General features: G+C 39.2%; 1 protein-coding gene across 2 annotated transcripts in view; it reads left to right on the top strand.

The window, feature by feature from the left end:
- col2a1b (collagen, type II, alpha 1b) overlaps window positions 1–15,283 on the top strand; it is a 46,373-nt gene extending 31,090 nt beyond the window's left edge. For both annotated transcript variants that reach the window (XM_016554866.1, XM_016554865.1), the window contains 13 exons: window positions 1,066–1,227; window positions 2,665–2,772; window positions 3,302–3,409; window positions 6,804–6,857; window positions 6,946–7,053; window positions 7,665–7,718; window positions 7,843–7,950; window positions 8,031–8,084; window positions 8,469–8,576; window positions 10,033–10,321; window positions 10,388–10,575; window positions 10,690–10,932; window positions 14,442–15,283. In XM_016554866.1, the coding sequence (XP_016410352.1) occupies window positions 1,066–1,227; window positions 2,665–2,772; window positions 3,302–3,409; window positions 6,804–6,857; window positions 6,946–7,053; window positions 7,665–7,718; window positions 7,843–7,950; window positions 8,031–8,084; window positions 8,469–8,576; window positions 10,033–10,321; window positions 10,388–10,575; window positions 10,690–10,932; window positions 14,442–14,588 (1,731 nt within the window). In that variant the 3' untranslated portion in view covers window positions 14,589–15,283. The remainder of the gene's footprint in view (window positions 1–1,065; window positions 1,228–2,664; window positions 2,773–3,301; window positions 3,410–6,803; window positions 6,858–6,945; window positions 7,054–7,664; window positions 7,719–7,842; window positions 7,951–8,030; window positions 8,085–8,468; window positions 8,577–10,032; window positions 10,322–10,387; window positions 10,576–10,689; window positions 10,933–14,441) is intronic.
- Window positions 15,284–17,694: the final 2,411 nt, after the last annotated feature.

Genomic DNA, 17,694 nt, shown 5'->3' with positions numbered 1-17,694 from the left:
CCACCCACTGATTCTGCATCGCTGCCCGTTTAGCCACGCCCACTGATTCTACATCGCTGCCCGTTTAGCCCCGCCCACTGATTCTACATCGCTTCCTGTTTAGTCCCGCCCACTGATTCTACATCACTGCCTATTCAGCCCCGCCAACTGATTCTGCATCGCTGCCCATTTAGCCCTGCCCACTGATTCTACATCACTGTCTATTCAGCCCCGCCCACTGATTCTGGATTCTACATCGCTGCCTGTTTAGCCCCACCCACTGATTCTGCATCGCTGCCCGTTTAGCCACGCCCACTGATTCTACATCGCTGCCCGTTTAGCCCCGCCCACTGATTCTACATCGCTTCCTGTTTAGTCCCGCCCACTGATTCTACATCACTGCCTATTTAGCCCAGGATAGAACATAGCCTATTACTTCTAAATTATGTTTTTTGATGTAAATATCTTGATAACATTATAAAAAATTAAAAAACAATGGCAGTTCATGACCCCTTTAAGGAATAACTGCTCAGTATAAAAATGTGCATCATTAATGCAGTGTAAAACATTTGTTTAACGTAATGTGTGCATCAGTCCAAATTACTAATGGTCAGCTGAAGCCTCTAGGTGCAAAAATAGACAACGCATTTCAGTTTCACCTTATTTTGATAGTCCACTTTAGACATTCTACTAACTATAAGTAACTTTGCAACTACATGTCAACTAATTCTCATTAATTTGCAACTACATGTCTACTAACTCTCAGAGTAGACTGTTAGGTTAAGTCTAGGGTTAGTAGAATAAGTTGATGTATACTTGCAAAGTATCTCATAGTCATTATGCTGTATGTTGTGGACCCATCAAAATAAAGTGTTAGAAGATATTAAGCAGACAGTCTACTAATACTCTGACTGCTATTTGACATGTAGTTGCAAAGTTACTTACTGTTAGTAGAATGTCTAAAGTGGACTATCAAAATAAAGTGTTACCCATGTTTCCTGCAGGCAGATGTCCTTTCACATGCTGTGTCCTCCACACCTCAGTCTTTCATTCATGTTAATGTGCGTTGGTTCGTGTCATTCTCAGGGTAACCTGGGTCCGGCTGGTGCTGCTGGTCCTCCTGGTAAAGACGGTCCTAAGGGTGTGCGTGGTGACGGTGGTCCTCCTGGAAGACCCGGGGACGCTGGCTTGCGTGGGTCGGCTGGGACTCCTGGAGAGAAGGGAGATCCTGGAGAAGATGGGCCTCACGTATGTAGTTTTTACAGGCTCTCATTTAGCACGGCTGTTCATCAGTGTGAATATACAGCATTTACAGCTCAACACATAGTAAAGACAGGAACACTCTGAGCAAGGCTGCAAAAATGTAACTGCGATTTTTCTGGTTAAAATTGCGATTTAAAGTCAAGTCAAGTCACCTTTATTTATATAGCGCTTTTAACAATACAGATTGTGTCAAAGCATAAAGTCATTACTGCTGTGCTGTTGGGAAATGTCAACACCTGTTGATGCTTTATTTTTCGTTAGTTTAGCCACTGTATTGAATAAATTGTGCGATTTTTAAAACAAATTAACTATAAATATATATATATATATATATATATATATGTATAATTAGATAAAAAAAATAACGATAAGATAAGAAGAAGAATTTTATTTGACAGAAAACTGTTGTTTTACAAACACCTGCAAGGTTACTTGTTAACATGCAAAATCTTTGACAGTAATTTCTTAATTTTTATCAGGAGGTATGAAAAATCAAAAACAGTCCATGTCTTTAACATGAAATATGAGCCTTTTATGCATCCACAGTGGGGGGAAAACAACTCCTGTACACAGTGTATACAGTTCTATACACTGGAGAAAAACATGGATTATCATATTATTCCCTTTCTTTAGAGGGAAGTATTATTTTTCCTGTTTATGCCCAAAATAGGACTGAGTGCGCATTACTGAGCCCTAAACACATGTAATGTGTGTTTCATTCATACTGGATGCCAGAGGGCGCCCTCGTGCAGAAAATCCACATATGCATCAGAGATGTAATAGAGCTCATGACGTTCCAGGAAATCCCTGATGTGGACAAAGGCATCTAGCTATTGCTGTGATTGAGTAAAAAGGAAATAGAAACACTTGAACTGATCTTGGGTATTTTCTTAATAAAAAAGTAAATGTGTAATCCAGTGCTAATCAACATAGCCTTTATGACAGTATAGATAGAATATATTCTCTGCCTCATTCTGTGATAAGAAGCCACACCAGGTCAGAAAATGAAGTTATTTCAAACACTCGACTGATGCTGTGGAGTAAAAACATGTTATTAGATGTTCCTTTTTGTTGTATAACAGGTTAATAAATGCTTCTCATTTTGTTTGACGCGTGTTGCTTTTTTAGATGCACGTTAAAAGTGACTCAAACTCACAGCACTGGCAGTGATTGAGCAGCATTTACTACTGATGCTGTGCATATATTTATTTAATTAAAAATTGCAGACTTTGCGATTTAATAATTGCATTAAGCCAAATCGCGATTTCGGTTCAATTTTGATTAATCATTTAGCCCAAACTCTGATTACTTAGATATTTTAAATGCAAAGTCCGGACTCATTTTGTGATGTGTCTTATACTGTATTATAGAGCATTTTCAGGTTCTATTGTCATTGTGGCTTTCACTTCTGTCCTGTCCCAGGGTCCAGATGGGCCTGCAGGTCCTCAGGGTCTGGCTGGTCAGCGTGGGATTGTTGGACTTCCAGGACAGCGTGGTGAAAGAGGTTTCCCCGGCCTGCCTGGACCCTCTGTGAGTCTAAACTGTCCCTGATAAACACTCTGACATTTAGGATAGTAATGATGACAGTGACACAGGAGACAGAGAAACCGTTCTTCAAGCTTTTTATCAGATTCTCCTTTAAGGTGCACTTTATGTAGTTCTACTCTGCCAGCTTTTCAGTTTCCAGTGAATGTGACAATTAGATAAAAGCATGAGAATGTTTTTCAGTGTTTGAGGATCAACTGCCCTTGCCAATGAAACACAAAGCTGTTAATGCATTATTTAAAAAAAAAACAGTTGCAAGATACCGGTATGAAGGCACTTCTGCTTTGCTTGTCTCATGCACCATTAACCACAGAGACAAGCAGTTTTCACAATGTCACCAAAAATCACAACAGCATGCCTAATAATCAAAAGGCATCTTGTTAAATATGGGATTGATTATTTATCAGATAGCACTTAACCTACAGTGAAGAAATAGCAAAGACAAAGAGTTTTATACAGGCAAGTGCAGAGCTAATAAGGTGGCTCACGTTGTGCTGATGAATCCCCATCACAGGGTGAGCCTGGTAAACAAGGAGCTACTGGAGGATCTGGAGACCGTGGACCCCCTGGACCCGTGGGAGCGCCGGGTCTGACCGGACCTGCTGGGGAACCTGGGAGAGAGGTATGTCACAGCCAGCCATGGACCTGGTGATTTACTCCAGCACAACCCACAAAATCAACCTGCTCAAACCAAGCAAAACATGCAAACTGCACAGTTCAGGTCACACCTAAATGATATTTCATTCATTACATTCTGCACAAATCCAAATGTGCGAGCTTTGCACAGGTTTTGTGTGCTTGCCGTTACTTGGATTATATAACTCGCTTTGCAGTCATTCTTGAGAAGTGGGACAAAATAGGGTGCAAAATTGAAAAAAATAAAACCTTGTACTCAGACAAATGAAACTACATTTATGTATCTTATATGCACTAAGCTACTGAGCTATGCTTTGATACAACCTCCCAACTATTAAATTGAAGGTGATAATTGTGTTAAATACATTCTATTATTAATACCTCATGACATTTAAAATTGAAAATATTATTTTTAAACCTAATAGCAGTTACCCTTGCTGGACCTGTTTTGTCCCATGTCTCAAGAATGACTGTTTGAAATATACACCACAGCATGTGATACAAACCTGTGACTTTAGTCCAGAAATTGCTATAAACCAGTGGTTCCCAATCCTGGTCCTGGAGTCCCCAGCGCTGCACATATTATATGTCTTCAGCATGTCTATATAAATGCATCATTCATTCATGTCTCCTCAATCAGTCACAGCTTAATCTAGTTATCACCTCATTAGTAAACAGTGTTGGGCAGTAACTAGTTACAGTAATAAAATTACTTTGTGCAGTAACTAGTAGTGTAACTAATTACTAATAAAATTTGGTAACACTTTATTTTAAGGTGTCCTTGTTACACGTTACATGTACTTACTATTATAATAACAATCAATTATGCATAATTACATGCAAGTAACCCTAAGCCAAACCCTAATCCTAACCATAGTAGTAAGTACATGTAGTAACCATATAGTAAGTACATGTAGTTAATTAATATTACTCAGCACTTAAATGTTTTATTACACTGTAACAAGGACATCTTAAAATAAAATGTAACCTAAGATTTCAGAAATAATATTACAGTGGAGCTTCATCTTTAACCCTTGCAATGAGACAGCTGTCACGGCCTGTCACTGATTTTGTACCATCGCTGCATTTTTACCAGTTTATAATACACTCTATCATGAAACCGTTCAGTTTGTTGAAAACAGCCCATTTTGTCCTGAACTTCAGAATATAATTGAAGAATGTAATTGCTAAAGTCCAGTGTTTTATTGCCAGTATAGCTACTAATCATGTCTTTGTTCCCTACCTCATAAACAATGCTAAAGATTTACAAGAGTTTGCATCCTCACAGACAAATTTCCTTTTTTCTCAGATATTTACAGGTTCATTGCTTTGCCTTTCTGACATTCCCCAGTCCCCCATCTAACCAGAGATTCATCTATTTAAATATGAAGGATTAAATAGGTTTACATATTTATAATACTAGCTCTAGTGCACTAATTGTACCACTGCTAATGTTCCTACTATTTCATACACATTAGAGTGGATGCACTTTTCAGTTTGTGAATAACAGAAAAATAAACCCTTTTTGAACTAAATGCATTCGGCATTAAAGTGGAACTGCATTTTGTAATGAAAATGCATTTAATCAGTTTACCCCCCCAAAAAGAAAAGAAACCAATAAAATAAACTGAGACAAAGCAACAAACAAGTTTGGTAACACTTTAGAATACTGTTCCAACATTAATGAATAACTACACGGGAACAAATGACTAATGCACTATTAACGTTCTAGTAACTACTGTTAGCTAACAACAAACTGATTAACGATTTAGTAAGTAATAGGGCTCAGTTGAAACTGGTAGTTCACTATTAGCTAATCAATAACTACTGTTTTTCATATATCCTGGAGAACTACTAACTACTGTATACAGGTTCATAATTAATGTGAATTATGCATAATCTATAATTAATTCTAAAGTGAAGATCATGCTAACCGACTAGTAATGGCTCAAGAATTTACAAATCCTTCTAAAGGAACTACTAATTATTTGGATCAATATTCTAAAGTGTTACCACAAGTTCTTTAGAGAATAATGAACAAGGCTTTTGGTTTCCAAACTGCTTTTGCAAAACAAAATTCACTAAAAACATTATAATTTTGTCATCATTTACTGTCCCTCAAGTCTTTCCAATTCTGAATGCCTTTCTGTGGAACATTAAAGATCTTCTGAGAGATGTCTCAGTGTTTTGTGTTCAGCAGCAGTCATACAGGTTCGAAATGACATGAAGGTAATTAGATGAGGACAGAAGCGATTTTTTTCTTGTATCAACTGTCTTAAAGTAATGAATGGCTGAAGCATGAAAGTAAGTGTTTACTACTTTAGGCAGTGGTGGTCAGTCCTGTTCCTGGAGATCTGCCATCCAAAAGTTCACCTCCAGCCCAAATCAAACACTCCTGGAGCAGCACACCTGAAGCAGCTACATACAAACCAAATGTAGATACAAAGAAATGTTAACCATGTTAACAGGGTTAAGTGTCAACATGGTTAGGGTGCAAATGGCCGTTTGGATGACAGAGTAATGACCGACTGAACATTTCATATGGACTTTCTGCAAATTAAAAACACTGCTTTCACACACGTACTGGTTAAGCAATGTGATTTAATTTCGTAAAGCTGAAAAATACATAAATAAATAAATAACACACAAGCACTATACCTAATTTTTTGTCAAATATAAGGCCATTTTTCCAGAGGCTTGCACCATAAATCTAGTTGAACAAGCTCAGGGTTATAGGACTGGTTTTGAACTGACAAAACCAAACCGATATAAATCAGTTTTACCGTTTGCCAAAAAATGTAAAACCGATCAACAAATTTCTACAAAAAAAACAAAGCAATAGTATAAAAAATAACAAATGGAGATTAGATGCTTTCCTTGTACACAGTTGCTTGTTGTCTTGAAACTGAAATTAATTTCCAACCCTAACTAACCCAACTAACCCTAACATGCATACATTCTGTACATACATAAAGCGTTCACAGCTGTCAGAAATATGGACTGTCTGTGTTGTTTTTCTCCTCATGTGCCTTCCATTACCTAGTTTTCCCTCGTGTGTGACATGCCCATATTTGGTTTCCTTCCTGTTCCTGTTCATATTGTGTTTCATTGAGTCCAGGTGTGTCTCGTCATCCCCTCGTTTTGTCGTGTACTTAAGCCCAGTGTTTCCTGTGTCTAGCGTGCTGTGTTAAACGTCAATCCCCGATGCTACGTGTGTGTGTCTACTGTGTAGTAACTGTCTACCGGCTACTGTGTTTCCCTCCAGTTTGGAGCATTAAAGACTGTTTTCCTTCAACTCCTTCGTCTCCACGCTCCTTCGTTCCTCCACAGTAGGCAATTGTGACAACAGCAAGTTTAATATTATAAATTGTTTTTTGCAGGGCAATCCCGGATCTGATGGTCCTCCTGGCCGAGACGGTTCTGCAGGAATAAAGGTGGGCATCAAAGAGGATTGTGTATCACTGCTGTATGGTGTGAGGTGCGCTCTCTGACTCTCTGCATCGCTTTGTGTGTTGTGTTCAGGGTGACCGAGGAGACACTGGACCCGTGGGCGCTCCTGGTGCTCCGGGTGGCACTGGTGCTCCCGGTCCGGTCGGACCCACCGGCAAACAGGGAGACCGAGGAGAGGCCGTGAGTACAGATTCAAACAACACGGCATGATTCTTAGTCTGTAACACTGTGTCAGGAAAATGGTATTTATTATTCACGTTACTGAACGGTATTATTTCAGGGATTTTTACCACAAACGGTCTCAGTTTTAATTGAATGATAACAAACAAACAAACAAACAAACAAACAGGCTGGAAAATTGGTCAACTAAATTGACTATATCAGTGATTTTGTGACGTTGTACTAGTTTCATGATTGACTTACGAAAGTCTATTCAGTATCAATACTCATGTCATTTCTCTCAACAGGGTGGAATGTGTATGAGTGACATTAATGCACTACAAATGCTATAAAAACATCAATCAAAACTGTTGAGACAGTCCAAGCTTTTTAGTTCAATTTCCCTTAAAATGTGTTGCATGTGGAAAGTGGTATAGCTGGATGGGATTACGTCTCAAAGCTGCCGTTAATACACAGTGAAAGCATGGAAACCATAGGCCTGTCCAAAAATACACTACTGGAAGCGACAAGACGAGAAAAAAAGGATTTAAAATTTACAGTAGATGATTTCAAGCCAAAAGATGACATTTTACATAGAACGCTCTTGACACAGTCATTACTTTTAACTGTAGGGACCCCAAGGACCTGCTGGATCTCTGGGGCCTGCTGGATCTCGGGGAATGCCTGTGAGTGCTTCTCTTGCCACACATGACTCGATTCTGCTTTCAATGTGTCAATTTATGCACAAAACTTGGATGTAGACTTATAGAGTTAATGTAGAGTTGCAATGCTCATGTCCATTAATCACAGGGCCCACAAGGCCCACGCGGAGATAAGGGTGAGGCTGGCGATTCGGGTGAGAGAGGACAGAAAGGACACCGAGGATTCACCGGTCTTCAGGGTCTGCCTGGGCCTCCTGTAAGTTGCCGTTTCTTTGCTAAAGCATTATATATGCAGATACTGAGGTAAGATGTAATGTGATAACACTCCACACACAGGGCCAAGCTGGTGACCAAGGAGCTTCTGGACCTGCTGGACCCGGCGGAGCAAGAGTATGTAGCCAGGAGCATTATTACTGCATCTGTATTTGTCAGGTGTCAAACCCTGCAGCGTTTAGCTCCAACCTTAATCAAACACAACGGGCCTCATTTATGAAATTGGATCTTTTGAGTGTGCATACACTAAAACCCACAGCGATGTTCGTCTTTGACATGGAAAAGCTCCATGTCAGGGTTTAAGCAGATGTACACACTTTTCCTTGTGGGTATGTAGGATGGTTTCTGTGCAACATTTTATAAATGAACCCCAAAAATGACTTGTAAGCCACAGACAAGTGTGTAAGAGAAGGTTGGAACTAAACTCTGGAGGCCCTACAGGAGCAGGATCATGCAAACAGGTGATGCTCTGCTGAGACTCAGACTTCTGACTCTTTCCAGGGACCCCCAGGCCCCGTTGGTCCAGCTGGAAAAGATGGAGCAAATGGTATGCCTGGACCCATCGGACCCCCTGGACCTCGCGGTCGCTCTGGAGAGACTGGGCCATCCGTGAGTAGCACACTTCACATTTTCTATGCTCCCCTTGTTAAACACACTTGAATAAACTCGTCAGCCAGTTAGTAGAGACTCCGCGGCCAGATGAAGGATATTTTCTAAATGTGTACTGTTGGGGGCAATGTTCTGTAAGGATGGTTTCCCTGCAGTGGTTCAGGCTGTAGGATTGCCGAAGGACTAAAGAAATGTTATCAGCACGATCGTATAAAACTGTACATTTCTAGTCTATTACCACCCACTGCCACTTATACCAACGACGGAAATAAGCGCAGTTAGAATAGCTAAATATGTGGGACAGCGTTGCTATTGAGTGATTATATTGTATTGCAATAGGTAGCACTTTAATATTAACCTTGAATCAAGACTAGTTAGCACATAATTAATAACTAATTTATTAATTAATTTGTATAATATTAATTTATTTAACATAATTAATTTAATAACAATATTTTGTTATTGTTACACTTGAATTGGATACAAAATAGGATGGTAAAACATAAACAATTAATTGTACCCAGCATGTATGTAAAATATTACCTGTGTTAAGAGAGAGGAGGGGAAAGCAGAAGTCTTTGATCATTTTTGACCCTACAGTTCCCTCTAACAGGCGACCCGCACATGCAAAAATGAGTTGGAAAAGCCTTTTGATTGAATTCTAGTAAATGTGAAATAACTGCAATGCTCAGGCAAACCGCTGTAGATGTCACTACAGAACCGGTGAATGTGGTTAACAGGTTTCATAGAAAAAGAATGATGTGCACCAAATCAGTCGCTGTAGAAATCGAATACTGTAATGGTTGCCGACGAAACAGCTCAACACGAGAGCCAACGCAAACGCAATGACGTGTGAAATAAAACATCATCATGTTTTAAAGAAGAGTGGCTTGATTAAGTGCTGGAAATAGCGGATGATGGGCACAGAATGGTAACAAAACTACTAGACATTTGTGTAGTAGGGTGCAAACTCTTCATAGGGCTGTTTAGATATAAGAATTCATATGTTCACGTTTTTGAAAATATTTAGCTTACAGATCTCAGATTAAATGCTTCAGTTTGTTTTTATTTATTATATATATTATATATTATTATAAAGAACTGAACTGTTCTGCTTGAGTTTTTTTTTTTTTAATGAATTTCTTGGTAAGACTGTAAAAAATGTTTTGTCTGGTAACCTAAATCTGCATCATTTAGTTACATCAAGGGTTAAATCAAATATAAATAGCACATTAATGTTAAAAGTTACAGGTATGGTACAAAAAATGTTTTTGCTCAAGTGGCCAAAATATCCACCCAATAGAGAAAAGTTTGCTCAGCAAGAAAAAAACAATTAGAGGCAACATTGGTTGGGGATACTCGAGGACCAGGGCTGGGAAATGCTGGTCTTAAAAATTCTGATTAAAAAAGGCCGTGTGTTTAACAGTAGATGGGTTCATACGCTGCTTCTCCTCAGGGCCCCCCAGGAAACCCTGGTCCCCCCGGTCTCCCTGGCCCCGCGGGGCCCGGCATCGACCTGTCTGCTTTCGCTGGTCTGTCTCATCCTGAGAAGGGTCCGGACCCCCTGCGGTACATGAGGGCAGACCAGGCCGCCGAAGGTAACATTCAGCATGATGCAGAGGTGGACGCCACTCTGAAGTCCCTCAACAACCAGATGGAGAACATCCGCAGCCCTGACGGCTCCAAGAAGAGCCCAGCCCGCACCTGCAGGGACCTGAAGCTCTGCCACCCCGACTGGAAGAGCGGTGAGTCTTCTGCCTTCATGAAGCACAGGGAACATGTGCGGGGAATAACGTGCCGTCTCTCTGCAGGTGAATACTGGATTGATCCTAACCAGGGCTGCACCGTTGATGCTATGAAGGTCTTCTGCAACATGGAGACCGGCGAGACCTGCGTTTATCCTAAACCCGCCAACATCCCACGCAAGAGCTGGTGGACTTCCAAGGGTGCGGAGCGCAAACACGTTTGGTTTGGAGAAGCCATGAATGGTGGATTCCATGTGAGTCTCTCGTTCTGGTCCTGCTGACCTGCTGGATTCAGGTCTATTCAGAACGATTCTTCAGGGTTTAGATCACCTCTGTCTAATGCACTTTCTTGTGTTTTCCATCCCCAGTTTGGCTATGGAGACGACAACCTGGCACCTAACACAGCAAGCATTCAGATGACTTTCCTGAGACTGCTGTCCACAGAGGCCTCGCAGAACCTCACCTACCACTGCAAGAACAGCGTGGCCTACATGGATGAGGCCACTGGAGACCTGAAGAGAGCTCTGCTGCTGCAGGGGTCCAATGATGTGGAGATCCGAGCCGAGGGCAACAGCCGCTTCACATATACTGTTCTGGAGGACGGCTGCAAGGTGAGGAAACACTTCTGACCAGGCTTGGGAAGCAAGAATTTAATAATAATAATAATAATAATGGAAGTGAATGTAACCATAATAGTTCTAGAACTGTTTCGGTGCAGCAAAATAATACAAAGGCTCTGTTTACACCTGGTGTTAAGATGTGTTTTGGTCAATCGGATCACAATTAGACGAGGGAGACACGTACCTGTTCACACCTGCTGTTTTAATCCATCTCTTCTGTCCTGATTTCTTTTGAGGGGAGGTCTGTGGGCAAGCGTATATGAGCTTTATCTGATCTTTCGATCTAATATTGTGAAATAAGCTCACACAATTTACATATGAGCCGAACACTGCAAAGCTATTTTTAAAATGTTTATGGCATGGCTAAATAATTGTTTTCGTGATGTGGCCATAAAAAAATTAATGAAACAGACTTTTTACCCCTTTTGTTTTGTTAATTTGTTAATTATTTAACTGAAACATATTTTGTGTAGGCCTATTTTTTTTCTATCATATGTCATTTTATTCTGTTTATTTGTTATTTTTCTCTCCTGTTGTTTATGTACATGTAAAACTAAACCACTGAAAAGAAAAAAAAACATTTATTATTAATGAGTGACATACATTTATCAATTGTAATTTAATGTAAATCTAATTTAACGTTAATTTTGTGGGTTAACGGATAGGAAATGAACATCTAAGAATGAGCTCAGTCAGCGGAGAGGTCTTTAGTGGCTGTTCGAACACATTTTCTGTGTTTTTTTTGGAATTGGTATAAAGTGGACAATCTCAAAACATGTTGCTCCCTATTCAGTATTTAGCGTCGTCCACTTGTGATCAGATCAACGAAATCTCAGCATAATACCAAGTGTAAACCGGGCCAAAGAGAGCAAGTAGACAACAACGCCTTTGTGTTTTTGTCCTCACGGGTTGAACTTAACTACAAACATACAGTGCTACCAGTACACTGACTCACAAACGCTTTTTAAAAATGTGCCGCTCACGTTTACATACAAAAACAATAGACAAGAAGTTCAGTAGAGTGCAAAAACATGTTACATTTACATTTAGTCATTTAGCAGACGCTTTTATCCAAAGCGACTTACAAATGAGGACAATGGAAGCAGTCAAAACTAACAAAAGAGCAACAATATATAAGTGCAAATGACAAGTATCGGTTAGCCTAACGCAGTACACGTAGCAAGGTTTTTTGTTTTTTTTTATGTTCTGCTTAAACAGGCTCCTTAAAGGGATAGTTCACCCAAAAATGAAAATGTGATGTGTATCTGCTTACCCCCAGGCAGTGCAAATGACAAGTCTCGGTTAGCCTAACGCAGTACACGTAGCAAGGTTTTTTGTTTTTTTTTATGTTCTGCTTAAACAGGCTCCTTAAAGGGATAGTTCACCCAAAAATGAAAATGTGATGTGTATCTGCTTACCCCCAGGCAGTGGTGGAAAGAGTACTGAAAAATTATACTCAAGTAAAAGTACCATTACCTTCCAAAAAATGTAGTGCGAGTAGAGTAAAAGTACTTGTCCAAAAAAACTACTTGAGTAAGAGTAAAAGAGTAGCCTATTTAAAAGTACTCATGAGTATTGAGTAGTGAGCTGTGGATTCTTCCCCCTCATCCACTGAGACAGCATATGCTGTTGTTGCACATAAAATATTAATGTTTAGAACATTAATATTTTATGTTAATAAAATATTAACATTAACATTAATATTTTTGTGTGGCTGTACATACACATGTAGTTGTTTTTTTTGGTGTTTGGCTTAGTGTTATGTTAGAATCATTATTATACTCATACCTTTTGTTCTTTTAATATTTTAGCATTGTTTTTAACTTTATTTTTTTTGTTTTCATTTAAATGTTTTAGTTTTGAAATGTTGTTGTATGCATTTGTCATTTTTATTTAATTTCTTTTATTTTCTTAAAAGCTTTTAGCTTTTCGTTTTAATTACTTTTTCTTATTTGTGTATCGCAGGGTTTAATTTGGTTTTGTTTGTGTATGTTTTTTGACTCTCAAAGCCGTGATTCCCATCCACTTCCATTATATGACTGACAGACTGCAACGGTTTGAGTTAAAAATCTCTGTTTGTGTTCTACTTTAGAAACAAAGTCACCTACATCATGGATGCCCTGGGGGTAAGCAGATAAACATCACATTTTCATTTTTGGGTGAACTATCCCTTTAAGGCCTTTCCACACTGAGCGCGAAAAAGCTAAATGAATATCGGGCGCGATGACGCGCTGGAATAAAACAGATTTCAATGGAAATGTGGGACTGTCCTCGACTAAAAAAATTTCTGGTCGACTAGTAGTCGTTCATTTTAAGCATTAGTCGACTAATCGCATGTTTATTAATAAACCATTAAAATCATTATTATGAGCCTTTAATTGCCTACGTAGCCTAATATGCGCTCAAGCGCACGAATAAAGCTTGCCACAGCGCACCGGCAGAAGTAATGGTTATGAATGTGTCAGTGAAAAACAGTAAGGAGACTGCATTAACATTTTAATAATTTTATAAACTAGTGCTTTCCTTGTTTTCGGTTTGAGAGATGAATTGGGCGACACTGACTTGTCATCTCCGCACTAGAGGATGCACCTGTATGTTTCATAGGGATTACATAATCTGAGAATATTTGTTAGATTTCTATGGATGCTTCCACATAGACCGCGAACATTCGCGCACCGAAAATGCGAATGTTTTTTTTCGAACCAGTCCGACGAATCTTTTCAGTTTCACAAAGCGAAAACACGGGCTGGCCAGTAAGATTTGAGCATTACATCACGTGGCCAGAATAACTGCTGTTACCCAAAGGGTCGACGCGGTGGCGCTAAAAGCTCAGAAGACTGTATTGAGCACGAGCTAAAAACAGCGAAGCAGAGGACTTTCAGAGTCAGAGCGTGTTCACTCTAGATCTTCTGTATTAAAAAAATCAAGTGAAACATTTTTCTACACATGAAATATGAAAGCAAATAGACATGATTATGATGATATATTATGATGGTATTTTTATAGCAATAAAGGATGTTTATGACATTAGCAGTGAAGCGTTATTAAACATACAAAGAGTGCATGTGTCTGCTTATTAATCAAAATCAACTATAGATCACAACTGGAAGTTATTACAAGCACTCAATGATGGTTTAAAGTGGGTAAGCAAATGCATGAATAATTACATACATTTTCAAGTGTAGCTTGATGCTAATTGTACTTCTAATTATATTTTAGGATGTAGCCTATTCTTGTAAGCATTATAGATAGTTTGTTTTTGGTGTAGAACCTTGTTTATCTTAATGTAATGCTGTATATTGAGCAGCGGACGATGTTAAATCCATATATGAGATACATAACTGAGGAAAAATGCATTGTTGCTCGGCGCCACCTAGCGTGCAGGTGTGAATTAGCATAAGGTGAACAATCGTTTCGCACCGTTCTTCGGCGATTCGCCTTGCTTTTTCGCATCACGTTCAGTGTGGAACGGCCTTTACAGCTGAGTTTTATCCCGACAGAAACACACAGGACAATGGAGCAAGACGGTCATCGAGTACAAATCCCAGAAGACGTCACGCCTGCCCATTGTGGACATTGCACCGATGGATATTGGAGGAGCTCATCAGGAGTTCGGAGTGGACGTGGGTGCCGTCTGTTTCTTGTAAACACAGAGGAACCGATGAAACCGATAACACACTAGAGAGCGAGGAACAAAGAAAGAGAGAAACTAAAGAACTTGACATTTTAAAGTGGGACATCTTTGTGACTAGAAAAGAAGTGCTTCCGAAAGTATTTTTAGGATATGCACTGATAGGCACTAGAGGTACTCATCTGTGACTGACCTGCCATTCCCTGACCCTCGGCACTCTGGGAACATCTCACAATCCAACACAACACTGCATGAGGCAGAAGCCAGAGAAAAGACAGAAGCAGAAGTGTGTCTTGGTTTTATTTATTTATTGTTAAGGTGCTATTTCCCCCTGTGCATTTGAATCAAGAGTTGTACATCGGTGAGTCCCACACTAAGTATTTTATCATTTTCTTCTATAATTATGGGACTCACTCACACATTCTACAACAGCCTGAACTTTGAGAATCACATGCAAGTGTTTGTCTTTCTTATCACCACAGTGTATGTAAATTACTCTGCATTAAAACATAATCAATGGTGCTAATCTTATGAAACACCCTGCATTTTTTCCAATTACCAGATATATAATAGACATCGAATTGTTTATTTGTGTATGTGTCCGTGCATTAAAGTTAGGTTTTTTTCAGCCCTATTATGCCACACTATTCAATGTACTTTTAAAAGAGACGTTCCACATATGTGGTCTGTAGCCCAGTTTTGAGTTTTCTTTTTTTAAGCTACCTCACGCTGTAAAAAAACACCACAGAAAAAGAAAAGCCTTGCTAATTTGTAACGTCAGCATTAAGCCAGACTGTGCTCTGGTCAGAATTGAAAAGATAAATGTAGCTCTTTTCCCTGCTTTATGCTACTCTTTATAAAATTACTTTATTGAGCGGCCCTAAGCGCATGTGCTAAAATTACCTTCCATTGTCTCGCATCTGTCCTTTGAAAACCTATGTATGCGATAGTGGAAAAGCCAAGAGCTGTCGTATTATTGTTTTTATTTTATGTTTTTAATGAATGAAAATGTTAAAAATGTACAACCTAGAGATTGCTTTTATCTGGTTTCCTCTTGTTTTGTTTTAGTTGCACTCTTAGACACAGGGAAGAGCCAGCTACTCAAGAGTAAGAGCTTGTTTGTTTGTGTGTTGTGTTGCTTTTTACATTTGTTGAATTTTTTTTTTGTTGCTAAAATAAAAGGATCTTTGTTCTGTTATATAGTATTCGGGTTTCAGAGGTGGGTTGATTTATTTTGTTTTGGAAAATAAAGAAAAAAATATAGCATCACAGCTTAAGTAAAATAGTTCATTGTGACGGTCATTAATATTTCAGATAATACATCTGTGTACAAATAATACATTGTGCAGTAGTGCAGTCTGGCTAGTGTATTTATGTTTAGTATATTTCAACATTTGTGCTCTGTTTTTCTATGACTTTTTACCATAGCAACAACACAAAATAATTTATATTAAATAAATAGAGTATTGTTGGTATATCTTTGACGGTTCTTATGATTATGATTGTACAGCATGCCCTTGTGAGTCAGTGAGGATATCAGAGTGACAAAGTAACGTCACAGATAACACTGTATAATTCTACCTTAGTTATGAACTATGATGTACAGAAGAAGCAGAGCGAGAAGACAAAACTATCATTGTTCAGGAGTGAAAGAAAGACTGGAGCAATCAGTCACTGATCATCACTCATGCTCTCTGGTTGATCGAGACAGGGCCGAATATTCATCCATTCATCACAAGAATACAACAGAAGCATGTATTTACGTTTACACCAGAAACACTGATACTCTGCTGGGACACTGCTTGTCAGATCTGGATCCTCCCTTCCACCTTCTTTTCTCAATGGTGTATATACATACACTTTTCCAATACATGTTACATTTTTCCTAAAATAAATGTGAGTCTCTCCATATTTCATGGTGGCAGCAGACTTTAGCCATGACTATTGGCATATGGCATATTTAAACTGTAAATATGCTGCTGGGCGAATCTGTGTTAATACATGCTCTTGAGCACTAACTGAAAGCCCACTCCAGACACGTGTGTTTAGAAAAGAGCTTGTTATAGCTGTTGTTTGGTTCGGTTGTGACACAAGAGACTTGGCAAAAAATATCATTAAATGTGAGCCTAGTTCCCAAAATTAACGTACGAGAGGATGAATAGGTCTGACTCCAGCCTAAAGGAGGCTGTTTTTTTTTATTTATTTTTTTTATTCTTCACTCCTGGAGAATGTATATATATATATACTGTATATATATGGATGGAAAAACAAGCCAGAAAAAATATGTAGACGCACTGGACACACAAATACATGATACTGATACAGACAAGAGAAATCCTGACACCTTGTGGAAGTCCAGAGGATACGCATGTAAGAGCATAGACATTTATAAAGTGTTGGGAAGAAACCCTAAAAAAAAGTGCTTCCATCTCTCTTCCAAATGTGAACTCTTGAAGTTGTGTACAGCTAAATGGTGTCAGATCTCCAGCTTGTAAACAGCCCTTTTATAGTGGCACTAGCTTATAAAAGAGCACCTGTCAAGAACTGCTCAGGTTTCCAAATGCCTGCAGTTCTCTGAGAAGTGAGTACGCCTGCTTAGAGCCTGACGTGGTGCTAAGCACTTTTCCACGTGTTTCTATAAATCTGAAATTTGGCATGGATTTTGGAAATGAGGCCCCTGGTCACTACAGGCAGAACTTTAGCAATGAAATGCCAATTCTCTATGAAGAGTTAACCTTTGAGAAGTTATTTGTACCATAGATGTACTTAGCGCACTATCAACTCACAACAGCATAATTTGAAAAAGTTTTTGCCAAGAACATGCCAAAATTGTGATACAGGCCATAATTCAAGGCAATGTCCTGCATACAATGATGACTGCTGTGCAACAGGTAACAGAGAAACATGCTGTAAACAGAACGCCACAGACAGCAGTCCACGTGTAGGGGAGGTTTTGCTACAATTTATAACAATATTTTGAGTATTTCTCAGAGGGCGGGCTTCAAGTATAACTCGTTTGAAGTAATGGTGCTTCATATAACATTGTCCATAGAAACAAGTGTTAATGATAAATCCCCTGTGTCGTTTGTACTGGCTACTGTATACAGGCCACCAGGGCACCA

Source organism: Sinocyclocheilus rhinocerous, unplaced genomic scaffold, assembly GCF_001515625.1.
Source record: "Sinocyclocheilus rhinocerous isolate Xijiao unplaced genomic scaffold, SAMN03320098_v1.1 scaffold2090, whole genome shotgun sequence".
In the NCBI taxonomy this organism is placed as follows: domain Eukaryota; kingdom Metazoa; phylum Chordata; class Actinopteri; order Cypriniformes; family Cyprinidae; genus Sinocyclocheilus; species Sinocyclocheilus rhinocerous.
This window is presented reverse-complemented; position numbering and strand designations above follow the sequence as displayed.